The 25,179-nt window shown below is 40.5% G+C and overlaps 1 protein-coding gene across 3 annotated transcripts in view; it reads right to left on the bottom strand.

The window, feature by feature from the left end:
* Positions 1–25,179, bottom strand: part of TMTC2 (transmembrane O-mannosyltransferase targeting cadherins 2) — a 350,769-nt gene that overhangs the window by 27,396 nt on the left and 298,194 nt on the right. For 2 of the 3 annotated variants that reach the window (XM_061639643.1, XM_061639646.1), the window contains 3 exons: positions 21,991–22,072; positions 13,461–13,575; positions 12,699–12,762 (listed from right to left, as the gene is read on the bottom strand). In XM_061639643.1, the coding sequence (XP_061495627.1) occupies positions 12,699–12,762; positions 13,461–13,575; positions 21,991–22,072 (261 nt within the window). Of the gene's footprint in view, positions 1–12,698; positions 12,763–13,138; positions 13,254–13,460; positions 13,576–21,990; positions 22,073–25,179 lie in introns of those variants that run through there. The other variant, XM_061639644.1, reaches the window with a different exon arrangement.

The raw sequence follows: 25,179 nt of genomic DNA on the forward strand, positions 1-25,179 counted from the left end.
GGATAAGAAAAATTTCTACATTCTGCTTTGATAGAGACTGGAATCAATAATTCTGCTCTGCAAAAACTTCAGCATTCATTCATTTGGGGGGGGGGTTCTGAAAACCTTCTCTATAGGAGGGTTGAATTTTCCCTATAGGTAGGTTGAAGCCAGGAAACATAAGAAATTTGCTACAGATGAAAGTTTGCAGGCAATTTAATAGATTATGCAGAGCTAAATCTGGGTCTTAAATGTAAACTTAATAGAGAGCTGCAGTCAATCATGGCTGCCTAACAAGCACACCAATATTATACATGTATTTGCAAAATGTGTTGTATTCACTCTGCAAATTTTGCTGTGCACATTTAGAACATTACTTTTACACCTAAAAATACAATATATGAAATGACCTTAAGTCATCTGCAGTCTTTAAAATCACTTGCTAATGAACTATGTGTACTTCCAACAATTTCTTGTATTACTGTAATAAATGAGTTGGGAAGAAAAAGCACTTCCTTTCCTCCCCTTCATGTCACAGTTTTGCCAGAAGGAATCAGTTTCACTGACAAAGACTCTGGGCAGAACATCTGAAGAGTGGCATTGTGCCGCAGTAATATCCTATTATTAGATTGTCTGTTTCTGACTTCTCACACCAAGAATCCTTTCTTCCTGCTTTGTAAAGCTTTGTAGCCTTTCATGGCAACAATTTCAGTCAAAACAAGTTAGCTGAATAGGATGAATCATTCCTTCTATTTCTAATTTTCAAGCTATGAGTGTTGCTGCTTATGTAGTGAAAGTGGCGACACCACACACAAGGAGGGGATATCAGGAAGCCTGGGGGAATCCCAAGACTTGCAGACATGCAACATTTTTTAGAAGTAAAAAATGGGGAAACCTACCACCCACCAGAATGGCTCAAGGTGTAATCAGCATGTTCAGTGGCCACAGAATGGTGAATGGCAGTTTTTTGGGGGTGGGGAAACTGGGGGAGAGAGGGAATGGCATAGAGTGGCTGGAATCCCTAATAGCAGAATCCCACACTACAATATCTTGTTGCAGGTAGTTTTCAAACAGTGTTTCCTCAAATTTAACTTAGAAATGAAGCATTTCTTCACAAACATATACAGTATTTTAAAACATCGGTTTATTCTCTTTTTTAGAAGTGATTTTGAATCTTTTAATAATGACTAGAAAAAATAATTCACACACATGAAGCAACATGTCTGATTGCGATAATGTATTCCACCTATAACAAGGATGGGGAATATGCCCCCCCCAGATATTGTTGGACTACAACTCCCATGAGCCTTATTCAGTGTAGCCAATGGTCAGAGATGATGGGAGCTATAGTTCTACAACATCTGGAGGGCCATGCATTCCCCTTTCCTGACCTAAAACATTAATTCCCAGACTTTTCTATAGTCATGTTTTATTTATTTATTTATTTTATTTTATTTAATTAAGCTTATATACCGCCCGACTAGCAACAGCTCTCTGGGCAGTGAACATTAAAAATACAATAAAAATAACACAAAACTGTACAGTCTAAAATCAAAATATAATAATTTAGAATTAACAGGAATTAAAATGCCTCAGAGAAGAGAAAGGTTTTAACCTGGCGCCGAAAAGATGATAGTGTTTCCTCATACATACTTGGACCTCCCTGCATTTGTTTTCAAATAGAATGTATTAAATACCTGATAACAGGTACTTTTACAACAACAGATAGTGCTAATATAAAATAATGATTAATTGAACATCCTCTAGCTGTCCACACAATCATGTTCAATTGTAAAAGCAGACAAGGAAGAGTTTATTGGTGGGGTGGGGTGGAGGAGTTTATTGGTTCTCTAGCAACAAGGGATGTACAAGGGAAAAAACCCACTGTTTTTCCATTTGTTTTTATTTTTAAAGCTTCATACATTTCATTTTCTATTCATCTGAACAACATTCATTCATTAGTTAATTAGCGTTTCCTATTAATTTCCACTGAGAACACCAAGATACAGGCAGCAGAATATAATAGAAGGCCCAGTCAGTCTTCTGCTACCTGAAATGGTGGTGTTTTCTAATTAAATGGCATGAAATTTCTAGGCATTCTATTATAATTCCCCCTTCATATCACATTTCAAACAGATGGAGCAAAGAGGCCTTCTTTTTTAGGGAATTATATAAAGAGGTGAACATCCTATAACCTTCCCGTTACTTTCAACTGAAGATAGGTGAATTTCTGCTGCCTGTAACTGTATTTTGTTATCCTATTGCCTATTTTCAAACATTCTACTACCCCTCCCCCACCAGTACATCAGAATTGTCAAATTTCAGATATGTAGAACAAAGGATCCTCATTTTATATTAGGGTTGCCAGGTCTCTGGTTTTCATCCGGAGACTCCAGATTTTGGGGGTCCTCTCTGGGTCTCTGGGTGAGTCACTTTAATCTCCGGACTTTCAACTTTAATTTTTTTAAAAAAATACATTTCTAGGTGGTCTGGTTCACGAGATATATACCAAAATGTCAGCTCCCCCTCCCCCAGCAGCTTCTGTGAAATGATCTCTTAACTGGCTGCTCTAACCCCGCCCTTTCAGGTTTGTAGTCAATAAGTGAAGGCAGGGTTGTGATTGGCAAATGATTTCTTGGCCTCCAAGCAGTACCTAGACACCATTACAAAGGTAGAAACTATTGTTTTTTTCCTGTTTTTCTGAAAAGCTCATAAATTGAGTAAGTGTACAGCTTCAGCTTTTTTCTCTCTTGTGTGCAGGAGTCATACAAGTTTAAATCTTCCTGGGCTGTTAAAGAGGGCAGGGTTTTGAAAACCTTCCCAATATGAAGCTTTCATCCAATACTCACTTTTCTGGGAGTAAAGCTGCAATGCTAATCCCACATACCCAGAGTAAACCCCACTGAATTCAACAGAACTTAGATTTGAGTAGACATGGGTAGGATTGTGCTGTAAATTAATGGGACATTTGAGTGAACATAGCAAAGAATTGTGTTTGTGTTGTACATCTTTCTCTCCTCCTCCAATTTTATTTTTTAAAGCAACTAGGTGAGGCTTACTTAGGTATCACAGTTTTTATTATCTAGGAAAGTAATACTGATTTTTAAAAATTGTTCTGAAATGACCAACTGATTTCACAATAAACTATTATATGGGGTGTATGTATTTTTACATCTGCAGTATGTGTGCATATATGGAGTCTTTCCAACAACCCTCTGAGGCAGGGTTGGTGACTGGAAACCAACGCAGCTCATAATAAGAAATAACCCCCTTTAAAATCCAATAACCATAAAAACAAAATATAAGCAGTTACAAAACAACTTAAAGTGGCATGATTCTGAATTTTGGGTTGGGTGAATGAAGTTCCTTATCACTTGAGGTTGCAATTCTCTGCACGCTTTCCTGTTTGTGTAAGCCCCATTGAAAACATTGGGAGTTGCTTCTGAGTAAACAAACATAAGATTGCACTATAAATATCTTTACAAGTTGTGTAAATAATAAACATCTTTGTGTCTCGATAAGTATATGATTTCCCACTATGGGTGTAGATTATTATTTCCTCTATATTTTAAATGTGCCCTTCTTCCTTGGGGTGGTCATGGTTCCCTCTGTTGTTTTCATCCTAGGTGGCAGATAGGCTGAGAGATGGTGAATAGTCCATGGTCACTCAGTACACTTTATAGCTCATGTCCATTATGAAAAAAATAATTAAAACGATTTACATGCAGGCAACGTTTATGACGTAGATCCACACAATACATTTAAAGCACATCCAACTCGCATTTAAAGCACATGACTTCCCCTAAAGAATCCTGGGAAGTGTAGTTTCCCCCCTCACATTTATAGTTCCCACCATCCTTAACAAACTATTTATTTATTTATTTATTTTATTTCATTTTTAAACCGCCCATAGCGAATAGCTCTCTGGGCGGTGTACAAAAGATACACCACAAACCTACAGTTCCCATGATTCTGTGGTGGGATTCATGTGCTTCAAATGTGTGCTGAATGTGCTTTAAATGAATGGTGTGGAACTGCCCTAGGCACGATGTGCATTCATTAGTGAATTGAAAAGAACAATTTTAAAATATACTTTTTTAAAAAGGGGAAGGGCTGTAGCCCAGTGGTACGGCATATGCTTTGCATGCAAAGGTCCAAAATTCAATTTCTGGAAAAGACTACTGCCTGGAATCATGGAGAGTCAATGCTGGTCCATGTCATCAGTACTGAGCTAGATGGTACCAAACGGCCTGAATCAGTATAAGGTAGATTCCTTTCTTCCTAAAAGTGGAAAGAGACACAAGGGCCTCAGTGGCTCCAAAACTTATTTATGTACTTTATTTACAACATTTATATACAGCTTTATTGTAAGAAATCTCAAAGTGGTTTACAGAAGGAATTAAAATAATAAAATTATTGGCAAAAACAGTTAGACAGGTATTTAAAACATTCAAAATAATAAAAACAACGAGTTAAAAACGTAAAAAAAACATTATAGCTTCTATACGCCTGGATAGGCTTGCCTAAACAAAAATGATTTTAACAGGTACTGAAAAGAGAACAATGAAGGCTTCTGCCTAATGCCAATAAGCAGGGAGTTCCAAAGTGTAGGTGTTGCCACACTAAAGGACTGATTTCTTACAAGAGCAGAACAAGAGCTATGTAGAACCCGTAACATGGAAAGCGCACCTTGAACTTGGCCTGGTAGTAAATCAGCAACCAGTGCAAATTTCAGAGCAGAGGTATTATGTGCTGACAGGGTCTCACTCATGTCAGCAATCACGCCACAGCATTCTGCACTATCTGCAGCCCTGGTGGCAGGTTGTGCTGCATGGGGATTTCTGTGACCTTGGCTGACTGGCTGCCAGGATTTTTTTAGTTTTGGGTTTTGGTTATGAATCCTGACTGGTTGTGGGATGCTGAGTTTTCTGCTTTACTCAAAGGAATCTTGTTGTGGTTGGTATGGTATCGCATTTAGGCAATCATCATTGTCTTTTCTTTTCCTTTTCTATTTGCATTTCATTTTTAACCTAACTCTCTTACATCCACAGAAGCAACAACAGTGGTTCCATGCACTCAGCTCAACCCCCTTAATCCCACTGATAATGCACCTTGTTGGTTGCATGATGGTTTGTTTCTTGCCCAATAGTGGTAAAAGAGAATTCACATATTTGGAACTCTACCCAGCTGCTGCCTGTGAAGGTAGACCAAACCATGTGTGTTTTCTCTCTATTAGTTATTACTCACTCGAATTGTGTTGGCTGTCAAAGTGAGTTTATAGCAGCCCACAGGGTAGACAGAAAAGGGTAGAGAATCTTCTTATTTTTACTCATTTCTCAAACCTCTGTGAGGTGAAGGGTCAAATCTGTAAAGATGTTTGGAGCAGCTATGTTAAAAGATAGGGGCAGGGCATTCCAGGCAGGAGGTTGCCAATCCTGCTTGGATATGGGCATCTTTGCAGAGGATCCCTAGTCAAGCTTTACCAACAGCACAATCCAAACTTTATCTACTCAGAAGTAAGTCCTGTTGAGTTCTATGGGGCTTAGTCCCTTACTAAGTGTGTATAGAATTGCAGCCTTCAGGGGCATCCATCTTTACTCCCAAATGCTCCCATCTAACATCTCTACAACACTAGGCTCCTTTCTTCCTACAATGGCCTTCTGGTGACTGGACTGGACTGAGGGCACTTAAACCCTTTTCCCAGAAGCAAGTAGACTAGATTAAATGTTCCCTACCCAGGCTCCATCTTTTAGCTAAGATTTCTATTTAATTTCAAATCAGAGAAATATTTTTGTTTGAATTGTATGCTCCAAGCAACTGTGGTTGATGCTTAATGTATCATGCTTAATGACATCACTTGGGCTCAGTCTCACGACATCACTTGGGCTTGTCCCATGACATCACTAGGGCCACCCCCGAAAACTCAGGGTTTGGGATGCTTCTGACCTGGCAAGCCTATATTATATGCGCCTTTAAAAAAAAAAAAAGAGAGAGAGTCAAACAGCCTAACTTCCATCAAAATTAAATAGAGCTTCCCACTAGGTCAAGTTCACCGCTTTCACTCTTTCCACCCTCCCTGTGACTTCTCTATGAACTATACATAACATTGCAGTTTATTTATTCAATGCAAAATAATGCCTTCAATGTAAAGCAGTTTATGCAAATTAAGATTTTCATTCATTTCCCATTAATTTTCTCTATAAAAACTAATGCATAAATTGAATATTCATTCATGCTGTTTTTATTTGTTTTTAAAGTGAATACACACCCAACCTATGTCTCTTAAGATCCAAATCTAGGCTGAATTTAAAACATACAAATAGGAAGGGGGGAACTATGCATTTCTAAACAGTGTATCAAGACTCCTGTCTGCAGCAATTTGTTTGACAAATGTTAAGGTTTCATCAGATTGTCAATAATGAATAAATTATTTCTTAAATGAACCTTTGCAACACAGAGATCAGACACTTATGAAATTAAATTCTTCTCAGAATAGCATTGCACTACTTTAAGCACAACTTGTATGAATTAGAGATGATCTAAAAACAAAAAAGGACACATACAGGAAGTGGAAGGAAGGCTAGCCACAAAGGAAGAGTACAGACAAGGAGCATGGAATTGCAGGGATGGTGTCTGGAAGGCTAAAGCTGAGAATGAGCTGAGGTTAGTGAGAGATGCCAAAAGCAACAAAAAAGCTTTTTTTCAGGTACATCCATAGTAAAAGACAGAGAAAAGGAATGGTGGTCCAGCTACTCAATGAGGATGGCAAAATGATAATAGATGACAAAGAAAATGGCAGGAGGGCTCAAATTATTTATTTATTTATTTATTTAAAACATTTCTATGCCGCTCTATCTTCGAAGAAGCTCAGAGCGGTGAACAATTCCGTGATAAAAAATACAATGTAAAAACAACAGTAGCAGCTAAGAATACCCATTTAAAACAACGTTAGATAGTAAGCCCTATACAATAAAATGATCCTAATCATCTCATAGGTAAAAGATTTCCTAATCCTTAATCCGGGTTAAAAGCAAGACGAAAAAGATATGTTTTAACCTGGCGACGAAATGCAGGGAGTGAGGAGGTTAACCGTGCCTCTATAGGCAGGGAGTTCCAGAATCTCGGGGCGATAACTAAGAACGCCCTGTCTCTGGTTCCTACCAGATGAACTTGGGTGGAACAGGGTATCTTAAGGAGGGAGTTATCGGAGGACCTAAGAAAATGGGGAGGGTTATAAAAAGACAGCCGGTTGGATAGATAGACAGGGCCCAAGCCGTAAAGGGCTTTAAATGTCAACATCAGCACCTTGAATTGAGTCCGGAAGCAGATCGGCAACCAATGCAGATGTTGCAACAGAGGAGTTGTGTGAGCACGAATATCGGCTCCTGTTAGCATTCTTACAGCTGCACGTTGGACCAGTTTAAGCTTCCGAACTGTCTTCAAAGGCAGCCCCACATAGAGTGCGTTGCAGTAGTCAAGCCGGGATGTAACTAAGGCATGAGTTACCCTCGTCAAATCAGATAACTCTAAAAACGGGCGCAGTTGGCGGACCAGTCTTAGCTGAGCAAAAGCGCTCCTGGACACAGCAGCAACCTGTGCTTCCAGGTTCAAAGCCGAGTCCAGAAGCACACCCAAACTGCGGACTTGGGTCTTCAGGGGGAGTGTAACCCCGTCTAACACAGGTACATTCCACGTTTCCAGGTTAGCCTTGCGACTGACAAGGAGCATTTCTGTCTTGTCTGGATTTAATTTCAACTTGTTCTTCATCCAATCCGTCACTGAGGACAGACACTGGTTTAGGGGACGAACGGCTTCCTTGGCTTCAGGGGGAAAGGAGAAGTAAAGCTGAGTATCATCAGCGTATTGGTGGTAACGAACTCCAAACCTCCGGATGACCTCACCTAGTGGCTTCATATAAATGTTAAATAACAACGGAGACAGGATGGAACCCTGTGGAACACCACAGGTCAGCAGCCAGGGGGCTGAACAAGAGTCTCCAATTAATACCTTTTGAGATCGACCTTCCAGGAATGAGTGGAGCCAGCAAAGCACAGTACCCCCAAGCCCCATCCCCGAGAGGCGATTAATAAGGATACCATGGTCGATGGTGTCAAAGGCCACTGAGAGATCCAGGAGAATCAACAGGGACACACTCCCCCTGTCTAACTCCCTTCGAAGGTCATCCACCAAGGCGACCAAAGCCGTTTCGGTCCCGTGGCCAGGTCTGAACCCAGACTGGAATGGGTCAAGGTAATCCGTTTCCATTAGGAAGCGTTGAAGTTGACAAGACACCACCCGTTCCACGATTTTACTTAGAAAAGGTAAGTTGGATACTGGTCGATAATTGCCCAAGCATGATGGGTCTAAGGAGGATTTCTTCAAGAGCGGTCTCACGATGGCCTCTTTCAGACATCCTGGTAGGGAGCCTTGTTGGAGTGAGGTGTTAACTACTCCACAGACCCATTGAGCCAGACCTCCTTTGGCTTGTTTAATAATCCATGAAGGGCAAGGGTCAAGTGGGCAGGTGGTAGGTCTCATCCTCCAAGGAGGTTGTCTAGATCTTCAGGTTGAACAAGTTGAAAGGAATCCATTTTAATTGGACAGACAGAGGCCGAAGGTACATCCATAGAGACTGCATTGAAATTGGCTTCTAAGTCGGAGCGTATCTGATCGATCTTATTCGCAAAATAAAAGGCAAACTCTTGACAGCGATTTGGGGAAAAATCCCTGTTATACCCAGGGTCAGCTGGGTTAAGCAAGTTTCTAACCACACAGAATAATTCAGCCGGCTGGTTAATGGCTGATGAGATGGAAGCTGTAAAAAAGGCCTTTTGAGTAGATCGTCTAATAGTTGAATAAATTTTTGAAAATTCTTTAACGACAAGTCAGATTCGCTTCGAGTTTTCCGCCAACGTGGCTCTAGCCCCCGACGAGTGCGTTTCATCACCATCAGTTCATTTGAGAACCATAAGGCTGGTTTCCTTCTGGAACGCACGAGGGGACGCTCAGGAGCGATTGTGTCGATCGCCCTGGTCAGAGAACTGTTCCAGAGATTGACCAGAGTATCGACAGAATCGTTTACTTGGGAGACAGGGAATTCCCCAAGGGCTGATAGGAAACTATCAGGATCCATCAGTCTCCTGGGGCGGACCATTTTAATAGGTCCCTTCTCCCCCCGGTGGGTATGAGTCGCAGTTAGCCTAAAGCTGACTAGGTGATGGTCTGTCCATGACAACGGAGTTATCAAGGGATCTACCACTCCTAGAACCTTGTCATCCTGTCCCGCATAAAAAACAAGATCGAGGGTGTGACCCACTGTTATCTTACTTTGGCTCAGTCTTCTCCCAAAAGAGGGTCTATGACCTCCTGGGAAATGTGAAGTTGAAAGGGCAGGATTGCAGATTGAGACTAATAGACAAATGGTCAAGGAATACCTAATCACTTTGAACGAGTTCAAATCTCCAGGGCCTGATAGTGGTTCTGATCCTACCTTCAGGGTCATTTTCAAAGAACAGTTTTGGGTGATTGTCTTTTGGCCCCCTGGCAGTTATGCTGTGGGGTGCCGCAAGGTACCATCTTGTCCCCAGTGCTGTTTAACATCTATATGAAACCTTGGGAGAGGTCATCAGGAGATTTGCAGTGAGATGTCAGCAGTACACTGATAATACCCAGCTCTATTTCTCTGTAACATCTGAATCGGGAGAGACCATGCAAGCCCTGGACTACTGCCTGGACTCGGTGATAGGCTGGAAGAGGGCCAATAAACTCAGTCTGAATCCTAGCAAGATGGAGGTGCTGTGGGTTGGTGTTTCTTGAGTTTGGATTATTGGTCAGTTGCCTGCTTTGGATGGGGTCGTATTCCCTCTGAAAGAGCAGGTTTATAGTCTGGGGGTGCTCCTGGATCCATCTTTGTTGCTAAAGGCCCAGGTGACCTCCGTGGCTAGAACTGCCTTTTACCAGCTTCGTCTGGTAAGACAGCTGGGGCTGTTTCTGGGCTGGGACAGCCTGAGCACTGTTGTCCATGCACTGGTAACCTCCAGGCTGGATTACTGCAATGCACTCTATGTAGGGTTGCCTTTGAGGTTGGTCCGGAAGCTGCAGCTGGTGCAAACTGTGGCGGCGAGACTGCTCACTGGGGCAGGGTACTGCCAACTTGTCACCCCACTGCTGAAAGAATTGCACTGGCTGCCCATTTCCTACCAGGACAAGTTCAAAGTTCTGGTTTTGATGTAGAAAGCCCTATGCTGCTTGAGACTAGGATACCTGACAGATCATCTTACTTCTTATATACCCAGTCGATCACGGCGCTCTGAAGGTGAAGGTCTCCTGCAGACACCATCTTATCAGGAGATCCATTCCACACAACATAGGAAGGGGACCTTTAGTGTAGTGGCACCTACCCTTTGGAATTCCCTCCCGTTAAATATCAGAGAGTCTCTGTTATCTTTTCGGTGCCTACTGAAGACCTTCCTCTTTCACCAAGCCTTTTAAATAGAGACCTTATCCCAGTCTATGTCTGTTTTGAAATTGCTTTTTAAGACGTTTTTAAAGCTTTTTTTTTTAAAAAAAGATGTTTTTAAAGATGTTTTGTGTTAATATATTTTAAAGTCTGTTTTAGAGTGGTTTAGAGTGGTCTGTTTAGATTAGTTTTAGTGTTTTGTTTCCCACCCTGGGCTCCCTCTGGGAGGAAGGGTGGGATATAAATGTAATTAATAAATAGATGCACATGTGTGTGCGTGCACACACACACACGGGGCTGTCACTCCTACTTGCTTTGCTCGCCATTCCTGCCTACCCTCACCAACCTTCTCCACCCCTCACCAACTGCAGTTCCTCTTAGACCTTTCCCTTTCACTTCCTGCAACTGCTAAGCCCCTCTCTTCCCCCCTTTAGACCTTGATAAGTCCCCCTTTAGACCTCACTATCCTCTCTCCCTTACCCCATGTTTCAGTTTTTTATGTTGCTTACAAACATTTCCCAACAGAAAACCAATCTCACCTTACAATAATTGATTCTGAGTTTCAGTGTTTCAAAATAAAGTATCACACAGAACGAAATTACAATGTACCAGGTAATTCAGTAATATGAGAGCATTGGTCAGGGGTCTGATTACTTTTGCAAGGCACTGTATACCCCCATCAATCACTACGCTCTGCAGGTGACGGCCTCCTGCAGATACCATCTTATCAGGAGGTCCATTCCACACAACATGTGAAGTCGACCTTTAGTGTAGTAGCACCTACCTTTGGAATTCCCTCCCCTTAAATATTATACAGGTACCATCTCTGTTATCTTTTCAGTGCATACTGACTTTCAACAAGCCATTTAAGTAGAGATCTTATCTCAGTCTGCGCCTGTGTTGGAATGCTGTTTAAGATTTTTTTAAAGCTTTTTTTTAAAAAATAAAATGCTTCTAAAGATGCTTTGTTTTAATATGTTTTGTTGTAATATATTTTAAAGTCTATTTTTATGATGCTTTAGAGTATTTTTAGTGCTTTTGTTTACCACCCTGGGCTCCTACTCAGAAGAAGGGTGGGATATAAATCAAATAAATAGATAAATAAATAAATAAATCTCAACTTCACCAAAGCTTTTGACAAAGTGTCCCATGATATTCTCATTAGCAAGCTAGCTTAATGTGGGCTGGATGGAACAACTATCAGGTGGATCCACAGTTGGCTACAGAATTGTACTCAAAGAGTGCTTATCAATTGTTCCTTCTCAAAGTGCGGGGAGGTAATTGGAAGGGCACCGCAGAGCTCTGTTCTGGGCCCCGTGCTCTTCAACATTTTTATTAATGACTTGGATGAGAAAGTGCCGGGAATGCTTATCGAATTTGCAGATTATACAAAATTGGGAGGGATAGCTAATACCTTAGAAGACAGAAACAAAATTCAAAGGGAACTTGATAGCCTGGGGCATTGGGCTGAAAAGAACAGAATGAAATTTAGCAGGGATAAATGCAAACCCTAGGACAAAGAAACCAAATGTACAGTTATAAGATAAGGAATACTTGGCTCACCAATACTACATGCAAGAAGGATGTTGGGATTGTTGTTGAATATGAACAAGCAGTGTATGTGGCTGCAAAAAAGGCAAATGCTATTTTAGGCTGCATTAACAGAAGTACACTTTCCAAATCGTGTGAAGTATTGGTTCCCCTCTATTTGGCATTGGTTATGCCTCTTCTTGAGTACTGCATCCAGTTCTGGACACCACACTTTAAGACAGATGTAGATAAACTGGAACGGATTCAGAGGAGAACAAAGAGCATTATCTGGGGACTAGAAACAAAGCCCTATGAAGAGAGACTGAAATAACTGGGCATGTTTAGCCTTGAGAAGAGAAGACTAAGGGGAGATATGATAGTACTGTTCAAATTCTTGAAAGGTTGCCATGCAAATGACGGCCAAGATCTCTTCCCAGAGTGCAGGACACAGAATAATGGGCTCAACTTACAGGAAGCCAGATTTTAACTGAACATCAGGAAAAACCTCCTAACTGTTTGAGCAGTACAACAGTGAAACCAATTACCTAGAGAGGTGGTGAGCTCTCCCAAAACTGGAGGCATTCAAGAGGCATCTGGACAGTCACCTGTTGGGTATGCTTTAATTTGGATTCCTACATTGAGCAGGGGGTTGCACTCGATGGCCTTATAGACTCCTTCCAACTCTACGATTCTATGAATTATGTATCCCCCCTCCTAAGAAGGTACTTACGTTGGGTCTCAGCTCAGCTGCCATTTTATAATACTTCTCAGCTGCTTCATTGAGGCTAGCTTGTCTATTGGAACAGAAGAAAATAAAAGCAGTTGAATTCACATTGGCAACTTAAAATTCTGCAGAGGGAAAATAAAAAAATATTTTATTTTTATAATGAATTAATGGTAATATAATTATTAAAAGGCAGGAATTAATCATTGCCTCTAGACATTATTCACACTATATTATCTATTACAAAGTTACCTTCTCAGCATACTGCAAAGACAGTACTGCTGCTCCAGGGGACCTGGGGAACCAATAGGTCCCTGGAGGGCTCTATATAACCATTGCTCTGTGACTGGTTCCTTAGCCTGAGCTCCTTGTCCCTCAGGTAGCCCACAGACAGTCCTGAATCCTTGTTTACTAGAGAATCTGACCACTGTCTTGTCTTCAGTCACCTTGCCTGCCTTTGGCCCCTTCAGAGTCTTGGCTGTTGCTTTCAGACTTGATCTGTGCCTGCTCTGGATCTTGACATTTGAATCTGACTCCATTGGGCCCCGACACTGTACAATTCTAACACAGCAAGACAACAGCCAAATTAGAGAATAAAAAAGGGAAATCATCTTCAAATGAAAATCAGTTGCCTTGAAAGCATGTATCTCATGGTGTAATTTGTTCAAAATAAGCATCAGCATGTAATTTTATATAAGAAAGCAGACTGCAAAACTTTTAAAACAAAAGGTTTATTTTCCGATGATGAAGAGACAAAAAGAAACAAACCTGAGCATGTGAGCTGCATTGAAGACAACATCAAATTCTGTGTTATCTAGCTCAGCTGCTTTCTTTGCCATCTCTGCTGCTTCTATCAGGCGAGATTCCTCTAGGAGAAACTGGCCTGAAATAAATATAGGGCTGATATGAGCTCAACAAGAAAGGCACACACTTACGCTTCGGAAACAAAGTCAGACAGGACTTTAATTTTGCATATTATGTTACTGGGAGTTACCTTGTCACAGGGAGGGGGCATGGCATGGCGGAGATCATAGGGCAAAGAATTCCAGAGGGTGGGGGTCACAATCGAGAAAGCCCTCTCTCTGGTCCGCACCAGCCTAGCTGTTTTTACTGGTGGGACCGAGAGAAGGTCTTGAGTGGCCGATCTCGTACCAGAAACATTGCAATGTAGTATCCTAAAAAAAACCCCATCAAGTCTTTTAACTGCTCCAGAAGCATTATCAAAAGTCATTGAGGGGTTAAGGAAAACCAACATCTCTGCCTATACTGTACTAGACATATATTATTTACCACCAACAGTCTCAGATCCATCATTAGATTAAACTGACTGAAACTGATCTAGAAATCAGCTTCCTCTAGAAGGGGCAAAGGCTGTAAGGTGACCATCTCTGGGGCAGAGTTTGAAGGTTTTGCACACCAGGAGCAGATTACGTCTCTTGACACAGCTCTGCACTTGGAACAAAGCAACTGCCAGGAATCACCTCTCTTGTCCCTTTCCTCATTACATCTAGTATTTAGCTAGAACAAAGAAAGAGCTATTGCTCATTAAATTTGGGGAATATAACCTCAATAACCAACACATTCAAAATAAGTACATTGTTTTTGACAAATTAAAACCAATAAAAAGAAAGGGGTTGTGTACAGCTAAGTAATATCTAGAGTAGCTCCTCTGAAATTAATGGACTTGTCAGTCATTACTAAGTCCACTGATTTCAAGGGGTCATCTCTGAATATTACTTAGCCTGATGCAACCCTAAATGTTTCATACTTTATAATCTGTGTGAATGGTCTAAATCAGCTGGTGACTACAACCTTTTTATGTTTGACAGAGGCTACAATAACCTTGCATATATAACATTCAAAGATTAATAAGCAAAATGAAAACATATTTTATTTTTAAAATGGTTGTAAAACAAAAAACCATGGCTGAGATCAAAATTCTGATATTTGTTGACAAGGAAGTTTAGAGGACCAATAATTATTATTGCACTTTAAAACATTAAAAAATAAAAGAAATAAAATTGATTCCAAAAATACTTTTAGCACTCCAGAATATCTATGATCCAGTTCTAATTACAATAATAGACTTATATGTACTGTAATTTATTAAGTACATGCCATGTTAACCAGACCAAGCTAAGAACAAAAATTAAAAACATTAACCAACAAAAGCTCTGCAGGTTCAGCTACCGAGAACAGCACACTATATGATCAATTGAAAATTACATCAAGTGTGGGCATAATTACAGTAATTTAATGTGAATAATCAATTTTAGTATAACACAGAATCATTCAGTGATTTACAATTATTAGGAAAATGTATTATTCAAAGGAAATTAGCTTCAAGTCTCAGTGGTTATTAATAAAAAGTGTTATTCAGCAGAACATCTTTGTTGTTTGTGTCTGTTATGATATAAATCAAGTCTTTTTCGATCCAAGTTAGTGGGATTTTTGAAACCCTCCTTATTTCTCACCTTTATCCTTCCTTACATTTAAGCACCTCACAGGCAAACCATTTTTTCCTGAACTTTAGAAAATTGCCAGGTATTTTCAACCAAACAATTCTTCTACCTCAGTATCATGCTTCCAAAAAGAAATAAGCTTATGGAAGGGGAAAGTCTGGTAAGGAGAAGATATTTTTTAATATTCCCTTATCATTTTGTTGATGTTTAGTATATTGGCTAGCTTATAATGAAGATTTCCACGCTTATGGGAATTGCATCCCACGTATTCTACATTCTGTTAGCGGGGTGACCTGTGTCCCTCCAGATGCTGCTGGAATCCAACTCCCAGTAGGCCCAGCCAGCCTAGCCTATAGTCATGGGAGTTGTCCAACATCAAGTAGAGGACCCTATATTGGCTACCCCAGTGTAGCAGGCTTCAGCTTTCTCCTTTGAAGAAACCCTTTGTACACTGATTTAGCTTTCGAGGAGCTCCTACATATTTGGCAAGAATTAATGTGAATAATCAAGAAAATATTAGCAACCCCAAACCACTTGTGGATCAGGATTTATTTATTTAAGGTATTTATATACTGCTTTATCATTTGCATTTCTGATCCAAAAAAGCTCCATATGTATAACTACCCACAGATACATGGGTCACTGCACTGGGCAATTCTTCCGTAGAAAATCCTTTTCAGTGTACAGCAGCTGATCATTTACTGAAGTCTTAAGGTGGGTTACTTGTTTTTTAAGTGTTGCAAGTCTGTCCTGGAACTGGACCTAAATAACTACCACCATGTGATTGTTGCATGGCTCTTTAATGTTAGAGTAGGAAACGGAAGGCTGAGAAACAGAGGGAGTATGTTTGGAAAACAAATATGCATTTGTTTGAGGAGCTAGTCCCTACAGCCCTACAACCATATATTTTTAATAAGGAAGATTCCTAAAAAAATGTAATATACCTGCTCCCTGCAGAAAGATCAGTGTTGATACAGGCACTGCCTGCTCCAGCAAACTATGCGGAATAGGCTGCTGAGGGATGTCCCTGAACTGATGGTATAATAGAAGTACGGAGGAGATCTCTCTCCTCCCCCCAAAAAATATGGAAATCTCAAAGTGTGCCCCCAAATTACAATCAAATGTGTTTAATTACTGAGCAACCTTTTAAAAATTTCATCCAGCAACAAAATGACGCACCCTGCAGAAAGTAGTTACGGATTTCCTTCTCCTTTTTTAATGGTGTACGGAAATGAAATGCCCTAAGCATCTTATCTTGTGCCATTTTGATGTCTCCTTTATTTAAGCCTGATTTATCTTTAGCTCTAGTCATCACAATTTGGACAAAATTCATATTCCTATATATATTATAGGCAAAATCCAATGTTGTACAATCAGTCTTCCACTCACGCAATGGGATTTCCTCATTCTCTACTCCTTGCCATGCTCTTCCAACCCTCCAGAACTGATTGGGGAAGGGCGGCACCCAGGGAACTACAGGAGGGAGCAGAGGAAGGTGAAGTTCTGTTGTATGAGTGGAATTCTCTTCTGCTTGTGCATGGACATAATTGGATTTCACTCTATATTTACAGGTAATTTCAATATACGTACAAACCTATGTGGTGATACAAAGGAACTTTAAAAATTATGTATTGGGGAGAACCATATGAATAAAATCAAAAAGCTCTCAACACTTCAGAAATAAAATGTATAATGCACAGAGTATTACTAAGTTCCAGGTCACAAATTCCTTTTGACTCCTTGGTGAGCTGCACTATTTCTAGGGATATTGCCACCAGTTTTATCACTTCTTGATATGCCAAGATAGTCTGCTTTGAGATTTACATTAGTGATATGGATGCATTTCCCTGTGGTTGAGTATGGGTTATAAAGTGTACTCGCTGAAGCAAATTCATGAAGAATGGAGAGCAAATGTCTTGAGTGTCAGCTTGAGATATGCTTTTGCTAAAGGTAATTGTTCTGGAGTCAAATGATTCATACGGCATGATAGGTAGCTTAAAATAAGAGCAGCAAAAAAGGAAAAGTTTAGATTAGTGTGGTCAGATCTTTGCATTTGATACAAAACACTGCTTAAAGGAACACCATATAGAAAGTATACAAAGTCAATTTCAGTGCGGCCTGTTGTCTTCATTTTCTCACTCTGTTCACTGTCTTCAGTATAGGTGATTGATTGTATTTTCTTTTTTAAGGGTTTTATTCAATATCGAACAACATTTTTATATAACTGCACAGTGACTAAAAGACAGATACCATCCATCTATCCACACTCACTCATACCTCACACACATACAGAGACACAAACAGCAAGGAGGACAAAAAGGGGGTTATTGCTCTAGCTCCTAAATTCGACAAATCATCTTAAGCAGTGAAGCTCAGACACAATGCCGAATTCGAGTTCATGTAAACAAGTCTGTGTATGCAGACTAAATGTCAGAGAACTTCTCATCCTGCTACCACTTGTGAAAAGCTGCCCCTTCATATGCTGCCAAAGTGAACAAATCTTCTGACCACTACACAATAGGGGGTGAGAGATGTTCTTTCCAATATTGCAGCATCAGTCGCTTTGTCACCACCAGTGCCTGCAGGATCCAATGCCACTGCCCCTCAGTGAGGTCCCGTAACCCCAGAATATAGTTCAACATTACCTTAACATCTGCAAATACCAAAGATTTCTCTAGCACTAGATTAAGGATCTCTGACCAAAATGGGGCTAGCACTGGGCAGGACCATATGTACTAAAGAATGGGGAGATGCACAGCAGTGCCAGCATTTGTCTCTACCTAAAATGCATTTTTTGTGAAGCCATTGAGGGGTCCAATACACTTTGAATGCAATATTCTGTTGGATTAAGTGCAATTTAAGGTCCAGGGAAATTACTTGACCTGAAGCCAGAACTGCCTTCCGCTGTCACTCCCTGACTGGGCATTCTAGGTCCCACTCCTCCCTAAAAATCCACCAATCAAATTTAGTTTTATCCAGAAGTGATTGATACATATATATGCCTGGGTTGTAATACTCAGCTGAGGCAATCATGTCTTCCAGCAACTCTGAAAATTCCAAGGCGCTCAGGGCTGCAGAGCCATATCAGATAGTTAACAAATGTTTCAATTGGATGTGGTGCTGGTGTGCTACCCTGAGAAGGTCATACTGCTCCTGCAAGCTCAAAAAGGGGAGAAATTCTCTGTCCTGCCGGACCAACTGATCTAGCATGTACAGGTCCTTTTCCACCTAACAACTGAACAAACTTCAGGCAAGGGTTACACCAAATGATGAGCCTCTCATGGGTGTAAGTGTCAAATTTGCATTTCTTCACTAGTCTGTCTGCCATACTGCCAATGTGGGGCAATACCCCCTCTGATATATTGGGAGCCAAGAGCACTCCAGCCTCCAATGGAGCCATGTAAAACAATTCCAAGATTATCCATGGCACAGCAGTCAGTGGCACCAGATACTTCCACCTCTGAATGCTAGTAAGGAGGAAGGCATGGTAATGTAGCTCCAAATTAGGGAAAGCAAAGCCACCCTCAGCCATTGGGAATGCATTTTCATAAGTGACATTGGGGGGAGGCTGTTCCCCAAATGAACATGCAGAATAAGGCATAACGTTTCTTGAAACACATTTGTGGGATGTATAAAGACACAAATCAGGCAAGGCAGAACATTAATTTTAAGGATACTAACTTTGTCCCAAAGCTCAGGGGCAAATTAGTCCACCTGTCAAGGTCCACACTCACTCTTCTCAGTATCCCACCTAAATATAGCTTTTGCAGTGAACTGACTGACTGGGAGATTTAAATCCCCAGATAGGTTAGGGCTATGGGACAGAAAAGAACTGACTTATGCTAAACAAAAAGCATATTGCCAGCAGATGCTGTCATCCAGAAAGGGAAATCTGTGGGATGCTGATGCTGCTACAACCCCAAATTTTGATAGGTATTGTGATAATTTATCAGTCCCAGACATTGCATGACAGCTTCTGTTTTGAACTATTTCCACTTGTGTGCTATGCCTGCTTTTAATTTAGTTACACCAGTTGGAACCAGAAGGTAAAATTAAATAACTACACAAAAATATATATTAAAGTGACAATTGTTCATTATCAATAAAGCTTACTCAATTTCCTCACATTTGTCCAATTCCAGGTTTCATATTTATCTTAAAAACAATTCCAGTACAGACTAGAATAAAAGTATCTACTTTAAAAGGCTTTAAAATAAATAAGTGAATTTATCATAATGCAGTTGGAAACTAAATAAAAAGCTAACCATGATGTATCTTTGCCTATTTAAGACCAACACAATCTGAAAAGACTTTTAAAATCCAAATTAAAATTGTGGCCCACCTTCGTTATATTACTTTGGCTTTACTAAAACAGTTTTTTTTTTAAAAAAGGAGAGTTGTGAACCAACAGACTTTTCTGTACTTGCACAGTACTTGGATAGAATGCAACCACCACATGCATAAGAAGTTACTGCAAGGTGTGTGCATGCACCCACCTCCTTCTTCACGTCCCAATTTTGTGTCTATGGCTTTAGATATGTTTAGAAAGCCTTTAAGTGCAGCTGCAGGCTGCATGCCTGGTACTATGCTCATGAAGTCCCACAACTCAATCCAGATCTCCCTTCTTCCCTTCTAGGGTTGGGATCCGCTAGCTGGGCCAGATCCGCTTACATTCTGTCAAAATGCAATGAAATTCCATTTCGACTTGCCTTTTTTTCCTGCAAACTTCTGCTTTGTTCTGGTTCGATATAGAACTTGGAACCAGAAATTATGTATTCAGAACTTGTGAGGGAATTGAGGGTTGGGGCCCCATGCCTTTCCCTCCCTCCTGTTCCTGGCTTACTGCTGGCTCCATTGAGCTCCTTGCAGCAGCACAGACTGTGCCATATCCCAATTCTCCTCAACCTCTGCTGTGTTGGAAAGTGCGGAGAATGCTGTAGCCTGGGCTGGAGTGGTAGATCCCCCTGCGTGGACAATCTGGTTTCCCTCGTTCTCCTCTGAGAAGGCTGCAGAGAGGCCATGCAGCTTGTGAGATGCTCCAGGATTTCCTGTTAATCTCTGTAGCATTAACCCTTTAATTATATTCGATTTATAAAAATTCAGTCTCAGAAAATAAAGCGAAAATCCAATGCTTTCAGGATTGGTCTGCGAAGAGAACAGATGGGCGGATATTTAAAAAATCTGGTCCCAACTCCAATTTGGGTGGAATTCTGCTCCATCCCTATTCCCTCCACACAGGTGGTTAACACTGTGAGACACTGAAAGTATGAAACATATGCTTGATGGTGAAAGGTGGCCTCAGTGATGTGTGCATTAGGGCCAAAGTAATATTGTATGGAAGAAGACTATATTTATAAAAAATTTGCAAGTAGAATCTTGGCTGTCCCGGGCCGGTGTTTACTGCTGAATAATATTAAATATTAAGTACATGAAAGGTTATCACACAGAGGAGGGCCAGGATCTCTTCTCGACTGTCTCAGAGTGCAGGACACAGAAAAATAGTCTCAAGTTGCAGGAAGCCAGATTTCGACTAAACATCAGGAAAAACTTCCTAACTGTTAGAGTGGTACAACAATGGAACCAATTACCTAGGAAGGTGGTGGGGTCTTCAAAGCTGGAGGCATTCAAGAGGCAGCTGGACAGCCACCTGTGGGGTATGCTTTAATTTGGATTCCTGAGTTGAGCAGGGGGTTGGACTCGATGGTCTTATAGGCCCCTTCCAACTCTACAATTCTATGATTCTGTCCAAACATCAAGAAGGGCTATATTACAGGGGTGGCCACTCCGTGGCTCTCCAGATGCTGCTGAACTACAGCTCCCATCAGTCTCAGCCAACACAGCTCATGGTCAGGGATGATGGAAGCTGTAGTCCAGCAGCATCTGGAAAGCCATGGAGTGGCCACCCCTGGGCTATGTCTTACAGAAAGTTAGGGTATGTGGTCATTACAATTCCAATTTATGCAAAAAAAAAATTAAAAAATTATTTATTTATTTTTTATTACATACAATAACAAACACTAAATTCGTACATATAAAGTTTTTAAAGAGACAAGAAGAGTATCTCCTGAATCAAAAGTGCCTAAGTCTTTAGTCCATAATAATGAATGAATATATACATTGCTGCTATAGTGCTTTTTATATAAACTGCTGGTACTCTTGCTTGTAGGCTTTAAATCTGTATCTCAATGGAGCAAGATGCGTATATTATTGCTCCATTGAGATACAGATTTAAAGCCTACAAGCAAGAGTACCAGTAGTTTATATAAAAAGCACTATAGCAGCAATGTATGTATTCATTCATGAGTATGGACTAAAGACTTAGGCACTTTTGATTCAGGAGATACTCTTCCCGTCTCTTTAAAAACTTTATATGTACGAATTTAGTGTTTGTTATTGTATGTAATAAAAAAAATTTTTTTTTTTGCATAAATTGTAATTGTAATGACCACATACCCTAACTTTCTGTAAGACACAGTTGCATCTGTGACAGTTGATTTTGAACTTCAGATCCTAACACCCCTGGGCTATAACATTATCTCAATAATACAAAGTTGTCTATGAACCTCAGCACTTACTAATTTTCTTCTGTTCTTAATTGAGAGAGCAAGGAATTTTGAAGTGAGCTTCACTTGCATATCAGGTAATTTACAAAGAAAAGGGGCCTTTCTATTTCTGCTGTGATTTACACATTGGAAGGATAAATCATTTTAACTGGCATGATTAATTTTTCCTTTAGAGTAATGCCCTGCCAGTAGCAGTTTTAAAATCCTTGATCACTCAGGAGAGAAACAGTAAAACTGGAATATGTGAGGAAATACTATCTATTGAAACCTTACCATAATGCATATAACAGTTTCCCTTGGTAGGATCCAGCTGAATTGCCTTTAAGAAATACTTTTCTGCTTCACTCTTACGGCCCTTAAAAAAAAGAAAAAGCACAAACAGATGGATCATTTAGACACTGCACCATTGCAACTTTGTCATGCTTAAACTACCACATAAATAGGCAAAATAAGGACCTACAACAGAAAAAAAAGAATATTCTTGATTACATTGAATGATGGCTTAGACCTCCATGAACACAAAGCTCACTCCATTTCTCTTCTGTTAGATTCATTAATACATATATTGTTTCACCCATGCATTCTTTGTACACTGTCTGCAATATATATATCTTCTGCATCTAGTATACAGTTTGTGTTCAGGGTAGGGGCAAGCTGAGCTGGCTCATTCTAGTGCCTTCCTACTTTTGGAGAAGTGTATATGGAACTATTGTTTCATCACACACACCCTTTGGTATCTCTTCCCAGAGGCTGAGATTGAGGAGAGACTGGCTTCATGCCCCTCAGCATCCTTGTCTCCAAGGATTGGCTGTGGAAGTTTCCACTTGGCACAAGGGACAAAGAGATGCCACCTGGCAAATTCAGCTCAGTTCACTGCTGTCTGTTTCTGGGTAAGAGTGTTATAGTTGGTAGGCACAGGGGTATCATCCAAAGCGGCTTACAGCAATAAAAACATCAAGTTAAAAAAAACTATATTACAAAAACCAAAAATAAAAAGATTCACAAAAATAAAAACAAACTCAGAACTCCAACATAATATTCCAACCTCCATCCAGTGAACAAGACAAAAAAACTATTCACAGAAGGCCATCAGAAACATAAAAAAATCAAAGAGTACTTAAGGCCTTTGAAAAAGCCTGAAGTGTAACCACCTGCTGCAATTCTATTGGGAGGGAATTCCACAGTGTGGATCCATCACAGAAAAGGCTCTATTTCTCAAGATTGTTCACCTCATAGACCTAGGAAATGGACACACTAAGAGGGTCTTTGATTGAAATTCCAGTGTGCACAGGCAGAATGATATGAGTACAGGCAGTCCACCAGAAAGCTTGGGCTCAAACCATTTAGGTCTTTAAAGGTTAAAACCAGCACTTTAAATTGAGCCTGGAAACGCACTGGAAGTCAGTGTTAAGTGGTGCAGGTTTTATTGAAACTGACCACTGTACATGCATCATGACTATGGCAGCTACATTTTGAACTAGCTGAACCAGACCACATTTAAAGGCAGCCCCATGTAGAGTACACTACTGTAGTCTAGTCTGGACATGACCAGAGTATGAATCACTTTGGCTAGGTCTGCCCTCTCCAGTCAGGTCTGAAGCCAGACTTAGATGGATCGAAATAATCAGCATAATCAAAGATGTCTGCAAGGCTACAGCCCACTCTAATACATTGCCCCAAAATGGTAAAATAGAGACTAAGTAGCAATTGTCCAAGGCCACATGATCTAAATCTGGGTTTATAAGGAGTGCCACCTTAAGACTATCAGGAACCACTCCTCTCAAGGAGATCCAGACACCCACTCACTATTTCACTGATTTAATCAGGCAGAATGGGCAGAGATCAAACAAACAGTGATAGGTAGGCCCTACCACTCAAGGTAGCTTGTCTACATCCCCAGGCAAGGCAATCTTTAAGATATCCATCACAATGCTGCTAGATAGAATACTGGTTCCATCCAGCACTGACTCTGTCATATGCATAGGTCAGCATGGATGTGAGCAATTTTCTCTATGAACTGCTTAGCAATATGGCCACAGCAGCTTCTTGAGGCCTCCAGACATTGCTGCTTTCAGCCTCTACTCAGAAGGTTCCTTACCACCCCAAAAAGTACTGTTGGCTGACACTACACAGTAAGGGCTCTTCACTGCCATCACTGCCACAGAGTAAGATCAAAGTTGGATTCTTCATTGGGTTGGTCACACTCATTCTGAGATTTCTACCACTTGCACTCTACGTCTTTACTAGCTGCTTCATTGTCTTCAGCTTCTCTGTACACCAGGGTGCTAAATTGCTTTTGTGGTTAGGCCAAGGTCATTTGGGAACAATTGTGGCTATGGCCCAGGTTGTCATCTCATTCTAAGTGAAGACCCAGACCTTGTCCATATTCATACATTTGTTCCACTATTATTCCACTTTAAACAGTAATGGCTTCCCTCAAATAATCCTAGGTATAGTTGTGCAGGGTGGTGAGAGTTGTTAGAAGACCCCTATTCCCCTCACAGAGCTGCAACTCCCAGAGTTCTCTGGGAAGGACTGACTGTTCCACACTTGTAGTTCTGTGAGGTGAATATGGCTCTCCTAACAACTCCCAGCACCCTTCACAAACTATTCTTCCCAGGATTCTTTGCAGGAAGCCATGGCTGTTTAAAGTGGAATAATAGTGGAATAAATGTATGGTGTTAATATGGCTCTTAACAGGACTGGTGGCCAAATCTGCAAGAAACCCCTTGCCCCCCCCCTGAGACTTCAGAAATCCACCTGGATTTATCTGTATTTAAAACAATGCCCCAAAGAAGGAAAATAACAATGAGTGGCAAGGAAGAATTAGTGCCTTTTGGCAGAAGTATAATGATACTTTGGATTATAGGGGAAACACAACATGTTAAAAATCACAACAGGGCATTAAAGTTATCCTCCTCTGGCAAAAAGTTTCATGACACAAAACATTCATTTGCAGGTCTCCTGAATTATAGGCTGAGACAGGATCACACTGCTAATGCAACTGAATTAACATTTACATCTCTTGTGTCATTGCCCTGAAAGACAAATACTATTAGTCTTAGCTGGCTAATTGTCATGTCTCATTGCATCTCAGATTTCTGTTCCTAGAAAAAAAGAGAACAATTCATTGGATTTCCTCCCCACATGCCTGTTAAGCTTCAGCCTACAGAATTATCTCCATGAAACCAAAAGGAATGCCAAATACTTTCCCCATCCACTCAGTTCTTCATAATATGTGACCATAATAATGTAGTTAGGTTCTTGAAATTACTACTCCATTCAGTTTGAAATGAATTGATTGGGCAGCAATGCTAAGGAACTAAGCTCAAGATGGCATCAAATATAAGAAATGGATGTAAAGGTAGTTAGCATAAATGTTTTTATATTTCATTGCTTTATTGTATTTCATTTCATAGGTGGAGTACCTAAAATGATTCATCTATTCTGAGTGTCACTTTA

The sequence above is a fragment of the Rhineura floridana genome, chromosome 8, assembly GCF_030035675.1.
Source record: "Rhineura floridana isolate rRhiFlo1 chromosome 8, rRhiFlo1.hap2, whole genome shotgun sequence".
NCBI lineage: Eukaryota > Metazoa > Chordata > Lepidosauria > Squamata > Rhineuridae > Rhineura > Rhineura floridana.